This window comes from Emydura macquarii, unplaced genomic scaffold, assembly GCF_026122565.2.
Source record: "Emydura macquarii macquarii isolate MOO-44397 ecotype Brisbane River unplaced genomic scaffold, CSIRO-AGI_Emac_v2 contig_1070, whole genome shotgun sequence".
Lineage (NCBI taxonomy): Eukaryota > Metazoa > Chordata > Testudines > Chelidae > Emydura > Emydura macquarii.
Genome location: NW_027131207.1, coordinates 1,892,077 through 1,906,047, shown reverse-complemented (window position 1 = coordinate 1,906,047; position 13,971 = coordinate 1,892,077). Strand labels below are relative to the sequence as shown.

The 13,971-nt window shown below is 39.8% G+C and overlaps 1 protein-coding gene across 1 annotated transcript in view; it reads left to right on the top strand.

The window, feature by feature from the left end:
* ZBED1 (zinc finger BED-type containing 1) overlaps positions 1-13,971 on the top strand; it is a 229,456-nt gene that overhangs the window by 141,784 nt on the left and 73,701 nt on the right. The window contains exon 4 of the mRNA XM_067545726.1: positions 7,375-7,476. Within this exon, the coding sequence (XP_067401827.1) occupies positions 7,375-7,476 (102 nt within the window). The remainder of the gene's footprint in view (positions 1-7,374; positions 7,477-13,971) is intronic.

Sequence of the window (13,971 nt, the reverse complement as noted above, 5' to 3'; positions counted from 1 at the left end):
TGTCTTAGAAAGTTCACCATGTCTATTCAGGCACTTTGGCACCCATGTTCTGACACCTCAAGGGTGCACTTTGACATATGGTGAGTTTGGCTTTTTCTTCTTTTTTTTTTTTTTTTTTGTGCACACTGCAGAAACCTGTTCAAACAGAGAGTTGATGTGTACAAGGATCAGCTTTGGTTAACTCTATTTGTTAATGATCTGTCAAAGGGAGAGAGCAAAGAACTCTCAAAATATGCAGAAGTCACAAAACTATTCAGGGTAGTAAAAAGTAAAGAAGAGTGTGAGGAACTTCAGATGTGGCTGCCAGCTTTTTAATCCACAGGGGTCCACTCTGCACAGTGTTCAGAGTTGGAGCCAAAGCTAGGGGAATGGGCATTCAGTGTTGGCAAATAGTCCAGGTGTCATTGTTTGTATTTATTTGTAAGATTTTCTATGGCACTCACCACTGTAATATCACCTTGATGTGCACACAGTTCCATGAGTGGTTTTAGGAACAGATTAATTGTTTAAAAAAAACAGGAGGGGGGGAGATGAAGAGAAAGTAGTTTCCTTAGGAACGTTTAGTTTGCAATGGGAGGAAATTCAAAGCTCTTCACCTCCCATAGAGCATCCAAATGTACTGGAAAGAAGTTTGAAGGTGCGTGTGCCACAGAAACAGGGGAGATTGTGTTTACCAGGTTTGTGATGAGTGTTTTGTCTCCAACTGTGTACAATGTGCTGTTTGCTGTTAGTCATTTTGTTTGATTTTTATGTACAGCAGTTTTAAAATAGACATTGTAGTGCTCTGATGTATTGTATCAACTATTTATTTCTGCTACTGGACCGTAAAAGTTCTTATGATGTTCAGATATAGCCAGTGGAATATATTAGTGACTTGTCTACTGCTTAAGCAATATGCTACAATAGAAGAAATATGTGTTAAAAATTGTCTCATTGAGAAAAAGCAGCAATATTGATAATATCAAATGTACATTTCTGAATGTGAATAAGCACAGAATTAATTCTGGTCATAATTAATTCTGGTAATCTTTTTGCTCCATTACACTCCATTTGTATGTAATTAGCTAACAATTTTCTGAGTATTGGGTTTAGGAGTCCCCAGATTACAGCAAAATAATAGTCAAATCTTTTTGTCATTCTGTGAATAGTTTAGTCTGCATCTGACAAAGGTGTAATTGCTTTGCTTTTAATGAAGGTATTACCTAGATTAGAGTGCCAGACATACCCACACAGAGGAAAAAAATACAGACACGTGTCATTCTAGAAGTGCATGTCTGTGTGTGAAAGAAGAATAGTAGAAGGAATCGCTGAATGGAATACTGTTAGAAATTATGATGATGATTCAGTATCATTAGCTGCTAGTGTTCCTCTTCCTAGATTACAAATCCTACACTCTTGCTGTCAGTTTTTCTTTGAGACTTTCAAAGCCACGTAGCAAAGCAAAGGACTGATTGTTTTTAAACACCTATTATGCTAATAAACTTAGAACATAAGCAAAATGACATGTATTAACAATACTGGAGACATGAATGATTTGAGACCTAATGGACGGATAAACTGAAAACGTTAAAAATAATGTTTGCCTAATATTTCTGCCTAATATTGGCATCAGCTCTAATTTGGAGAATTATTTACTTTCTTTGTATTCCATCATAGCTAATGTTTGTTTCTTTCCTCAGACCTACTATATGGAAAACTCTCTGAGCTGTAGTTTCTCATTATGTTGGTCAAGTAACAAAGCTATTGCAAAGTTAGGGCTTGTCTCCACAGAAGGGTGAGCATACTGACGTGCACAAATGGCTGCAGATTAAGGGCTTCTCTACACGGAAACAATAAATGTGCAGAACATTAATGTACTTTAAAAAGTACAACCTCTTTAGAGCGCATTACCCCACTGTATAGAGAAGCCCTGAATGTGAAGTCATTTGTCTTGTCTCTGTTGCTAAACGTTAGGTTTAGTTAAAGGGTAGTTTAAAAACTTTTATTTTGTTGGTAAATTTGACCATACTTAAAACTGTTATAATCTGGTGGTATCAATAAACCACAGGAGAATGTAGATCTGGTTTCTATTCTCTGCTTTACTACTGACACACTGCAAGACCTTGGGCAAGTCACTTAGAGACATATTCTGACATGCTCATGGGGTGTAGTGCCTTAATCTCCAAAAAATTCCATGAATTTCAGTAGACCCACTTGCAGAGTAAGGCACTACAACACAGTTTCTGGTCCTTACTCTTTCTGCCCTCTGAGCAAACTAAGGTTAACAAACTAAGGTGAGGATTAGTTCATTAATTTTTGTGAACTGTGTTGAGATCGTTTGAAGGAAGGAATCTTAAAATCATGAAGTTACAAAATATGGTTATGCATTTGGCAAGAAATGAGCTTTCAGCAAAAAAAAAATATTACTAGTGATTATGATAATACCCAGAGTCCCCATTCATGGATCAGATCCCCATTGTGTTAAGTACTTTGTCATTGTCATTATGAATGACTATGAATCAAAGGACTGGAAGGGCCCTCGAGAGGTCATCTAGTCCAGTCCCCTGCACTTATGGCGGACCATCCCTGATAGCTGTGTGTCTAACCTGCTCTTAAAAATCTCCAATGATGGAGATTCCACAACCTCCTTAGTAATTTATTCCAGGGTTTACCTACCCTGGTAGTTAGGAAGTTTTTCTAATGTCCAACCTAAATCACTATTGCTGCAATTTAAGCCCACTGCTTCTTGTCCTAGCCTCAGGTTAAATATAAGAATTTTCTCCTTCCATCTTTTATGTACTTGAAAACTGTTATCATGGCTCCTCTCAGTCTTCTCTCTTCCAGATTAAACAAACCCAGTTTTTTCAATCTTCCCTCATAGGTCATGTTTTCTAGACCTTTAATCATTTTTGTTGCACTTCTATGGACTTTCTCCAATTTGTCCACATCTTTCCTGAAATGTGGGGCCCAGAACTGGACACAATACTCCAGGTGAGGCCTAATCAGCACAGAGTAGAGCAGAAGAATTACTTCTTGTGTCTTGCTTACAACACTCCTGCTAATACATCCCAGAATTGTGTTTGCTTTTTATGCAACATTGTTACGCTCTTGACTCATATTTAGCCGAACAACTATGACCCTTACATCCCTTTCCGCAGTGCTTCTTCCTAGGCAATCATTTCCTATTTTGTATATGTGCAACTGATTGTTCCTTCCTAAGTGGGGTTCTTTGCTTTTGTCTTTATTGAATTTCATCCTATTTACTTCAGATCTTTTCTCCAATTTATCCAGATCATTTGTGAAGTGCCACAATGAATGGCCATGAATAGTCATGGGCCAGGGAAAAAGAGTGAGAATGGCTCTATAGCTTGGTGGTTAGTGTGCTCACCTAGGACATGGGAGACTCAAGTTCCTGTTCCAATTACTATTTAATTATTTATAAAAATGTGAAACAGCTCCAACAGGAGAGACTGAGAAAAACCTATGCCAGAGTACTCCAGAGTCCAGTGGTTAGGGCATTCACTGAGAGGTGGGAGACCTAGGTTTCAGTCCTTTCTCCTCATTAGTTCGGGGGGGGAAATTGAATGCCACATCCCAGGTGCATACCCTGTCCATTGAACTAAAGGTTACAAGGGAATCATTGTTTTCTCTCCATCTCTTCCCCACCACTCCGAAGTCATTTTGCGAATCTAGTCCTCCTTTGCTTTTGTTAAATGCCCCAAAACAAAAGAAACATTTTTAATTCGGTTAAAATGAAATGTTTTGTTTCAGCATTTCAAAAACATATCGATTTTTCAGTTTGGTTAAAACATGCAGTGAACTCAACATTTTTTTTGCCATATAGTTTGTTCACCAAAAATGTGTCACTCAGTTCTAATCATAGGTCCTTTGGGTCTTTTGTTATATTGTATTAAAAGGAACTCCACCTTTCATGGCGCATACATGTCTCATCTGGAAGTGGTGACCATCCTTTTCCTAATTCTCTTCTACTGCGGGGCTAGAGGTGATTGGAGAAACAAAAAAGCTACAGTAGTCTGAGTATTTTTTGACATTTCTGTTTGAACACATAAAGGAAAGATCTAGCTGGTAGTCAACACTGTTCAGAGAGATGACCATACATTATTAGTTACTAAGCAATAACTAATAGTATCTACAATAGTATCTACCTGGGAGATTACTCTTGTGGCTTTATACAGCAAGAAAGCCAAAGAAGGAAGGACTGTAACTTTCAGTGTGCAGTAATCCCCTAAGAAATGTGGTGTCTATTGTGTCTCATTGCCACTTCAAAATGCAGTACATAAATAAAATTAAGGAAAGCAGCCATGTTTAACCATATAGAGAGTGTTATTGGCAGTAGTATGATATCATTGATAACCAGTTGGAAACCTCATTGTTTCTGAAGTTCTAAATCTGTTTCAAACTGGGAAAGTATTGTACTGTAAGGAATGTGATAAGTATTATCATTATCACTTATTATTTGGATTACTGTAGTGTCTAAGGGCTGCAGTCAGGAATTCAGGCTCAGCTGTAATTCACTCTGTACACACAATCATACCCCAAGGAACCCACAGTCTAGGTTATGACCATATAAAAGAAGTGGGTTAGATGAACAAGTAGAGGGAGTGGGGAAGGGGACTATGAGGTAACAGTAAAGTTGAGTATGTTACTGTACAATATATAGTAGTCTCAAATAACCAAGTAGCTAGCATAATAGTCCTGTGTTGTTGGCACAGATTGTTGTTTTGTAACAAAACAAAAGAGAGAAGAAAGAGTATATGCTCTAGAGAGCGTAGTTGGACCCCCTCTCCATGTTTAAATCAGTCTACATTTTTGCAGTTTGAGCTTCTTAAGGCAGCCTGCAAAAATACCTGAGAGTTTTGCTTTAAAAATAAAATGAATAAATAAATAAAAGTTTGATGGGATGAGTGAGAAGGGGGCAGCAGAGTTACTAGTTTTTCACATGAGAAATCCAGGCCCTGTCTGTCCTATAATATTCTAGAGAAGAGAACTAGTGAAGTGATGACATCAAAAGAATCAAGAGAGTGAAAGTTGAGCAATTCAAAGGGGAAGCAAGTTTTAATCAGACCATCTAAAACGCATGGGAGGTTTTTAGTTGTTTTGTATTTGAATGTTTATTAATTTTGTTGACACTTATTTAATTTTAATTTCTGATTAACATTGTGGATAAAAGATATTTTTAATTAAAGATTCAACACTCTTTCAATTAAGGTGTGACATTTCACAATAAATATGCTCTGAAACATTCAGCAGATACCCTAGCAAAACAAGGGAAGACCATAGATACGGTCTTGATATTTGGAAGGTTTAAAACCAACAACTTAAAAAAGAAAAGCAGCAGACAGGCCGGGCTAAACAAATACTTTGCCTCAGTTTTTAATAAGACTAATGAAGAACTTAGGGGTAGTGGCCAGGTGGATAATGGCAACAAGGATATGGAGGTAGAAATTACCACATCCGAGATGGAAATCAAACTCAAACAGCTTAAAGGGACTAAACTGGGGGGCCCAGATAATTTCCATCCAAGAATATTAAAAGAACTGGCACATAAAATTGCAAGTCCTCTTGCAAGGATTTTTCATGAATCTGTAAACTCGGGGGTCGTACCCTATGACTGGAGAATTGCTAATATAGTTCCTATTTTTAAGAAAGGTAAAAATGTTACCTGGGAAACTACAGGCCTGTTAGTTTGACCTCAAATGTATGCAAGGTCTCGGAACAAATTTTGAAAGAGAAAGTGTTTAAGGATATAGAGGTGATCGGTAATTTGGATAAAATACAGCATGGTTTTACAAAAGGTAGATTGTGCCAGATCAACCTGATCTCTTTCTTTGAGAAGATAACTGATTTTTTAGACAAAGGAAATGCAGTAGATCTAATCTACCTGGATTTCAGTAAACCATTTGTTACAGTTCTATATGGGAAATTATTAGTTAAATTGGAAAAGATGGGGATTAATATGAGAATTAAAAGGTTGTTAAGAAACTGATTAAAGGGGAGACTACAACAAGTCATACTGAAAGGTGAACTGTCAGACTGAAGGGAGGTTACTAGTGAAGTTCCCCAGGGATCGTTCTTGGGACTAATCTTATTTAACATTTTTTATTGGTGACCTTGGCACAAAAAGTGGGAGTGTGCTAACAAAATTTGTGGATGACACAAAGTTGGGAGGTATTTCCAACACAGAGGACAACCGGAATACCGTACAAAAAGAACTGATTGACCTTGTAAACTGAAGTAATAGAAAGGGGATGAAATTTAGTAGCGCAAAGTGCAAGATCATGCATTTAGGGACTAACAACAAGAATTTTTGCTATAAGCTGGTGATTTCACAGGATGACTATGAGCCTCCAATGTTCTGTGGCCATGAAAAAAGGCGAATGCGGTCCTAGGATGCATCAGGTGAGGTATTTCCAGTAGAGATAGGGAAGTCTTAGTACCATTATACAACGCACTGGTGAGACCTCATCTGGAATATTGTGTGCAATTCTGGTCTCCCATGCTTAAGAAAGATGAATTCAAACTAGAACAGGTGCAGAGAAGGGCTACTAGGATGATCTGAGGAATAGAAAACCTATCTTATGAGAGGAGACTCAAAGAGCTTGGCTTGTTTAGCCTAACGATAAGAAGGCTGAGGGGAGATATGATTGCGCTGTATAAATACATCAGAAGGATAAATACCAGGGAGAGAGAGGAGTTATTTAAGTTAAGCGCCAATGTGGACACAAGAACAAATGTATATAAACTGGCCATCAACAAGTTTAGGCTCAAAATTAGGTGAAGGTTTCTAATCATCAGAGGAATGAAGTTCTGGAACTGCTAACAAAGGAAAGCGGGTGGGGGTGGAGGAAGGCTTCAAGACTGATCCCCATATTTGGAGTTGGGAAGGAATTTTCCCTTGGGTCAGATTGGCAGAGACCATGGGCGGAGGCGGGAGGGGGAGAAGGGGTTTGCCTTTCTCACAGCATAAGGCACAGAACATTTGCTGGTTTAAACTAATGTAAATGGTGAATTCTAGTCATTTGAACTCTTTAAGCCATGATTTGAGGACTTCAGTAACTCAACCAAAGGTTAGGGGTCTATTACAGGAGTGGGTGGGTGAGGTTCTGTGGCATGCAGTCTGCAGAATGTCAGACTAGATGACCACTATAATCCCTTCTGACTTTAAAGTCTTTGAGTAAAGGAGAACTTTCCTGGCCTTCATTATATGTTATAAAGAATTTTTAAAAGATCACAAACCAATTTAAAAAAAAAATCCCTTTCTTTGTAGATCACACTTAAGCATAATGGGTGGGATTGTGATATATAAATTTATATTTTATTTTATTTCACTTTAAACTGTGTTTCATTGGGTGTTTTTTCTATTTTTCTTTCCAGTGGAGTTTTTACACTGTGATCTGGCTTCCATGAAGTCCATACGGCAATTTGTGCAACAGTTTAGAGCAAAGAATTGTCCACTCCATGTTTTGGTGAATAATGGTGAGTTCTCTTTCTCCCTCCCACATGCTTACCGTAAGATTTTAACATGTTGGGCTCTTTCCAGTGCTTCATGTTTCAGATACTTTATTTGAACCAAACAACAAGATAGCAGTGTGACTACATTACTGCTGTACAGGATTGTAGCACTTCAATATATTTTAAGAGACATCCTCAGTTAAGTGGGGTGAACATCTCAGTGTTGTAGCCCTTCTGATTTGATTGCCAGTCTCATGATACTTTCTTTTTCTTTCTTTTTTTTAATTAAAGCCCCAGCTCTTGAAGTCATGGAATTACAAGAGAATTTTAACATTCATTTAAAAAAAGTCTCTAGCTCTCATGGGTGTGGAGAAAAACTGGAAAATGTGACCCTAAAGGTTCAGAAATCCAAAGGCAGATAAAAAACCCAACTCATGTTGGGTTTTTTTTTAAATCTTAAGGTTTATGGGGATTGACTCTTGATTTTTGAACATTAGGATTCGCAGTTCTATCTGTCTAATGCAGGGGTGTCAAACTCATTTGCTCTGGCAGGCCAGATTTGAATTAAATGTACTTCAAGTGGGCCATACATACCATAAATCGAAATACTAGGCACAACCATTTTTATGTAGTAGTATATTTTATTTGCTACATATCAGCAATATAAAAACTGCAGTAAATTCACTTCTACAACTACTACTATTTTACGATTAAAAGAATCGATCAATGATTAAGAATTACAGTACTGCGCGATGCCCCGAGACCACACTGTCCCTCTCCTGCCTTTTGGAGCGCTGTGTCTCGTGCACACAGTGCTCGACGTGCTGCCGCCAGAGTACACGGATCTTGCGGCAGTGCGTGACGCCACGACATCTTGCTGCATTGTACTCTCTGGCAGAGTCGTGCGCTGTCGCGAGATCTCGCAGTGTTGTACTCTCTGGCAGCAGCACATGCTGTTGCCAGGGGCCGGACCAAAAATGTTGGTGAGCCATATCCGGTCCACGGGCCAGATGTTTGACACCCCTGGTCTTTAACCATCGTATCTTCAGGATCCAGCCCAGAAAGAGACTTTACTCCTGGTAACAAACAAACAATAACCCCCACCACACACACAGTCACTTGGGGCTGTTGTCTAAGCGCTTCAGTTCTCACACACTATTTTTCCTTTCCCCCCCAATTATTTGTATGAACCTTTTTTTAGTGAAGACACAAAGGAGAAAACGGAGAAATCTAGAAGGACCCACACTGTTTTCTCCACCCATACAATTGTCCTGCCTGGCTGAGGGCAAAACAAACTAATAATTTCACCTGCATTACCTTAGATGATTAGCTACATGCACTAATGCACTAGAGGAACTCTTAATAGTGCAAGTAAACTGTAGGTCACACAACATAAAAATGAAGATTCTGCAGTGTTTATTCTATGGAGTTAAAGTAAATGTCTGCTGAATACTCCTTACCTCTTCTCTCCCTCAAGTGTCCATTGAAGGCAACCCTCTCCCCCTGCTGGTCATCTACAAGAACAAAATTTTCACTATAATGGATGGTATTCTTAAGGTGGAATGGATCTTGGTGTCCTTTTAAAAGAAAAGAATTTCTGGATTTCATAGATTCAGAATGATGTAGGCCAGAAGGGTCCATTAGATTATCTATTCAGACCTCTTGATTTAAAGGCTAACTTCCACCCTCGCTGCAGCCTGTGGAGTAAAGATGAACACCCATACTGTAACTGTACATTCAGTTGCTCATCAGAGCAGATAAAAAGCATGACAGGTCCAATTTAAAGTTAAGCATCTAAGTAACTATTTAGGCATCTGAATAAAAATGGCCTGCTTTTCAGGGGTGTCCAGGACACTCAGCTCCCATTGACTTCAGTGGGGTTTGTGGATGCTCAGAAATTCTGAAAATCAGGCTGCTTTTACTCAGATGCCTAAATAATGATTAATGGTAATATTGGTGTTTGCAGGATCAGACCCTAAAAGTGTGGCTTTGGAAGATGATAGCAAGCGTCTGATTTTCCAAACGCTTACGTTTTTGCTGTATCACTACACGGGAAACAAGGAACCTGGCTATTACAGCAAAGTCCATCTTCTTACAAAATGTTTTTCTTTAATGGATTTAATAAAAAATGGGATACAACACCAAAGCCTCTAAGTCCAAAGTCCCTGGTTATAAAGAGGCTTGACCTAAAGTGCCCTGATCTAGTTTACATTTTCATGACCCACAAGAAAGGCATTTTATTTAATTCATGCTCAGTTACTGTGTACTTCCAATTGCCCAGATAAATTAGCTGTTTAAGAAAATCCTTTCAGAAGCTGTAATGAAATGGACGGCTTAACTTTGCCTTTTACTAAGGCTATAACAGAATCACAAGAATAATCATCTCCAGAGCTGCTTTAGAAGCTCCCTTATAATAATTAGGTTAGCCTCTGACAATCACATGGTGACTCACCAGGCTTCTGCTTCTGAGGGCTTGCTTCCTTTTCTGTTTCACATCTGTTTTAGCTCCTGTAAATAATCTGGAGTTACCATTTTGTCATTAGCTTTACAGTAAAACATTCAATATTTGGCTGGCGTTAAAAGGGAAAGTCATTGGGTTCCAAGACTGTGAGCATCTGATCCAAAGCCCTTTGACACCAAGAGAAAGGCTCCCATTGACTTCATTGACCTTGGATTAGTGCCGAGTGTATAATTATGCCCATAGAGCCATTGATGCTAATTGATATTTATTTTCCCTTTTTCTTTTGCATTCCAATGTCTTCACTGAAAATCCATTCAGCATGATTTATACAGTGTTTAGGGAACATGACTCATTCATAGATTTTAAGGTCATAAGGGACCAATATGTTCCTAGTGTCTGACCTCCACGTTCAGCCTTGGTTGTTGTTTTCCCTCCCATATTCAGTCATAAAAATACAAGTCACTAGAACCAGGGCAATGCCTGCTGTAATTCAGTTTCAGACTGGTCCTGATTGGGCTACGAATATGCATGTTTTTTGTTAAAATATTTGATTGTCAAGGCACAAACATTTTACATGAATATTAGGCAGTTTGGAGAAAATTACTTTCCTCTAGGGCAACTTTGTTAATGTGAAAACAACCAGAGTCCTGTAGCACCTTAAAGACTAACAAATTTCTGCGGGCATAAGCTTTCGTGGGCTGCAACCCACTTGGTCAGATGCCAATGTTAATGTGCATATTTAAAATAACCCCTTTGTGAAACTGTAGAGTTATCTGTACTGTCAGGTGTTTTTAGTTTAGCATTGAGAGCCTGATCCTGCAAGTTTTCCATGCACAAAATTCCTATGACATGTATGGCATATGGTACACTTTTAAGTGTCCAAGCCAAAGCCCATAGGAGGTAATGGAAAGACTCCAACTGATCTTTGGATGAGGTGCATAGGATAGGGTCAGTGGGCTTTGTATCAGGCCCTAAATGACTTTAATAGGAGTTCTGTGTTCAGAGCACTTACAGAACTAAGTATTTTATAATCAAGGACAGTAAAATGTGTAATGAGTAATACTCTGAAGTAACGTACTTTGCATTAAATATAAATTACTTCAGAATATTATGCAGTTTATTAGTTCCAGTCTTACAAGGTCTTAAAGTTATTTTAGTAGCTCAAAATGAAATATTTAACATTTAAAATATATAGTTGCATTTATTACATATTATTCATATTTACATGATGTAAATGTATGATTATGCAATACATTCTATTCCATCTGTGTGTGACTATATATACATACATACTTAATCTTTTATATACTTTAAATAAAAGTTATTGGGCCAAAGAGACAGTGAGAATGACTCTAAAACTGAGTGGTAATGGCACTCCCCTGAGAGATGGGAGAGTTGGATTCAAGTCCCTGAATATTTACATATTTTATGCAAAGTGTAACCTCTTCAGAGTGACCCACTGCGGAGGTCACTGGTTAGGGCACTCATCTGGAAGGTAAAAGACCTGGGTTCAAGTCCCTGCTTCACATCAGGCAGAGGGGGGAATTGAATATGGATCTCTCACTTCCTGGGTGAGTGCCTTAACCGCTGAGCTTTTGGGTATGGGGGAAAGCAGCACCTCCTTTGTGTGTGGTTTGTTCTTTGTTTTTTTTATACAAGAAAGGGCTGACCTGACTTAGCCACCTAACTCCAGGAGAGCAGAGGGAGGTACCTCCCTAAGGCCTTTGAGGGGGTGGAGCTTAGGCCACACCTCTTTCCTGGGCATTTCCTATTAGCTAGTTTAGGTGGAGACTTGTTCAACATGCTGGCTTCTGTGACCCAAGGACATAGCCACCCATGGGCCATGGCTCATCCAATTAGCACCCAAGCCCAACCACATCTGAAAAAAAAATGTCATGGTTGAGCCAGGTCTCTGAGGGGCACACAGTCTTTTAGTACAGCTGCTGCTGACATGGACTGCTCCGCTCAGCTCCACTTCCCCATCAACACAGACTCCGATTCCGCCCCTGACACCCAGCTCCAGTTACTGCCTCCCTGTTGGCTGACAGTCTCTTAGCTCCCAGGTTTAGGCCAGCCCCTCCCCCCAGCAGAGGGCAGGGCACACCTCTACCTATAGGGAGGAAGCAACCAGAGCTGTGTGGCATGGGATGGAGCCAGCACCTTTGTCAGTGGAGAACAGAGCAGAGCCTGGGACTGGGAGCAGGAGCCCATGCACTGGGTCACAACACCACTCATTGGGCCAACCACCTTTCCATCACTCACACGGGAGGGGCTCCACTGTTATGCCACCCAGCTCTGGTTATCATCTTACCATGGTTACCATCTTCCCATTGGCTCCCACAGGCAATCTGATTGTAGCCAACCCTCCCCTCCCACACACACACACTCAACCTCCACCCCTGGTCATGGGCAGGCTGGGATGCATCACTTCCCATTGGGAGGCAGTATCGGGAACTTGGTGTGTACCGGTGGAGCCCCCTCTTTGCATGAATGATTGAAAGGCAGCTGGCCCAAATTTGAATGGCATTGATATGTGGTGCACAGGGTGCTGCTGCTCCCAGTTACTTCCTCCGCTTTGCCCCCCATGGATATAGGATCTGCCATGTGGGGTGGAACCCGGGACGGTGCAGGAGCCCATGCCCCCGGTCACATTGCCACTCAGATTTGGCTTGGCCCCTCTCTATCTTATCAGCAGGAAAGGGGTTTTGCTGTGATGCCACCCAGCTATGGCTGCTGTCTCCCCATTGGCAGCAGTCCGCCCCAATGTGCCCTCAGCTAGGTGGGTGGGGCTGGCCACAGCCAGATATGCAACAATAGATAATATGCAATATAAATGAATTATGGTGACATCAGACCTTGTCATTGCCTGTCCACCAGAAGTTGGAGCCCAGCCTATGTTGCCACTTCTAACTACGTCACTGCTGTGAATTCCATTCTTAGGCACCTGACTCTCCCCATGCATTGGATAAGGGGCCTGGGCATCTAACCTGGGACTGTGGATTCCATTAGGCTGCAGAATGCCATGTGTTGCAACGTTGAGCCTACATGCCCTTTTGTGATCTAGCCAAGTCACTGAAGTACTTTAGAAATGTTATCTGCCATTTAGAACTCATCCTATTGTAGGGATCTAACCCAAACTTGACATATTATACCAAGGCTGGGAGTTTCAAAAAGCCTATGGGAATTAGGTACCCAAATCCCATTGAAATTCAATAGGTTTTGACCAATTTACTCCCTTAGACACTTTTGGAAATCTCATGCCAAAAGGATAGCAATTCCAAAGCAAAATGGGATGAGGTAAAGGCAGGAAGGCAATCTAATCTATCTGCTTGCTATAGCTGGTTTAAATGAGAACCTGAATATTATCAGAACATAATTTGAGGGTTTAATTTATGGGCAAAAAAAGCCGGTTGAAAAAAATGTATGATTTGATTTGGCAAACAAAGGTCAGCCCTTTCATTGCTATGCTTTTTACTTTGCTTCCAGGCACCTCTTTGCTATTCCATGATGCTCATACTCAGCAGTTGATTTTCAAAGTGAATCAAAAGGAAAGCATCTTTAAAAAAAATAAAAATGGCGCGTTGCTTAAACATACAATTTCAGTGTCTAAAAATAATTTGGGTTTTACTGGAACAATGATGAAAAAAGCATATGACACATGAGCTAATGTGTTTTTTTCTGCACTTCATTTAACACAGAAAAACATCATGTAGATCGAATAGCCTGTCTACAAAGCCATTAAAAGGGGGATTTGTAATTAAAAAAAAAAAGCTGATAAAATATTAACTAACTAAAGATGCATAATAAGTGCAATTTATCATCTAGTCTTGCAATTCAGTCTTGGATATCAACACCACAGTCTTTTCAGGCTGTAAGCTCTTTTTGGGACAGGGACTGTATCTTCGTGTGTTTGAAAAGCACTTAGCACGTTATGGGCAGTACCATGATATACATTTTGAATTAATAGTAATAACATGTAGAAGAGACATAGTAATAAAAACCTTAGAGCTGACAGTGATGTAGTTGTATAAATCTCTAGAGCTGTAAGTTGATATTAT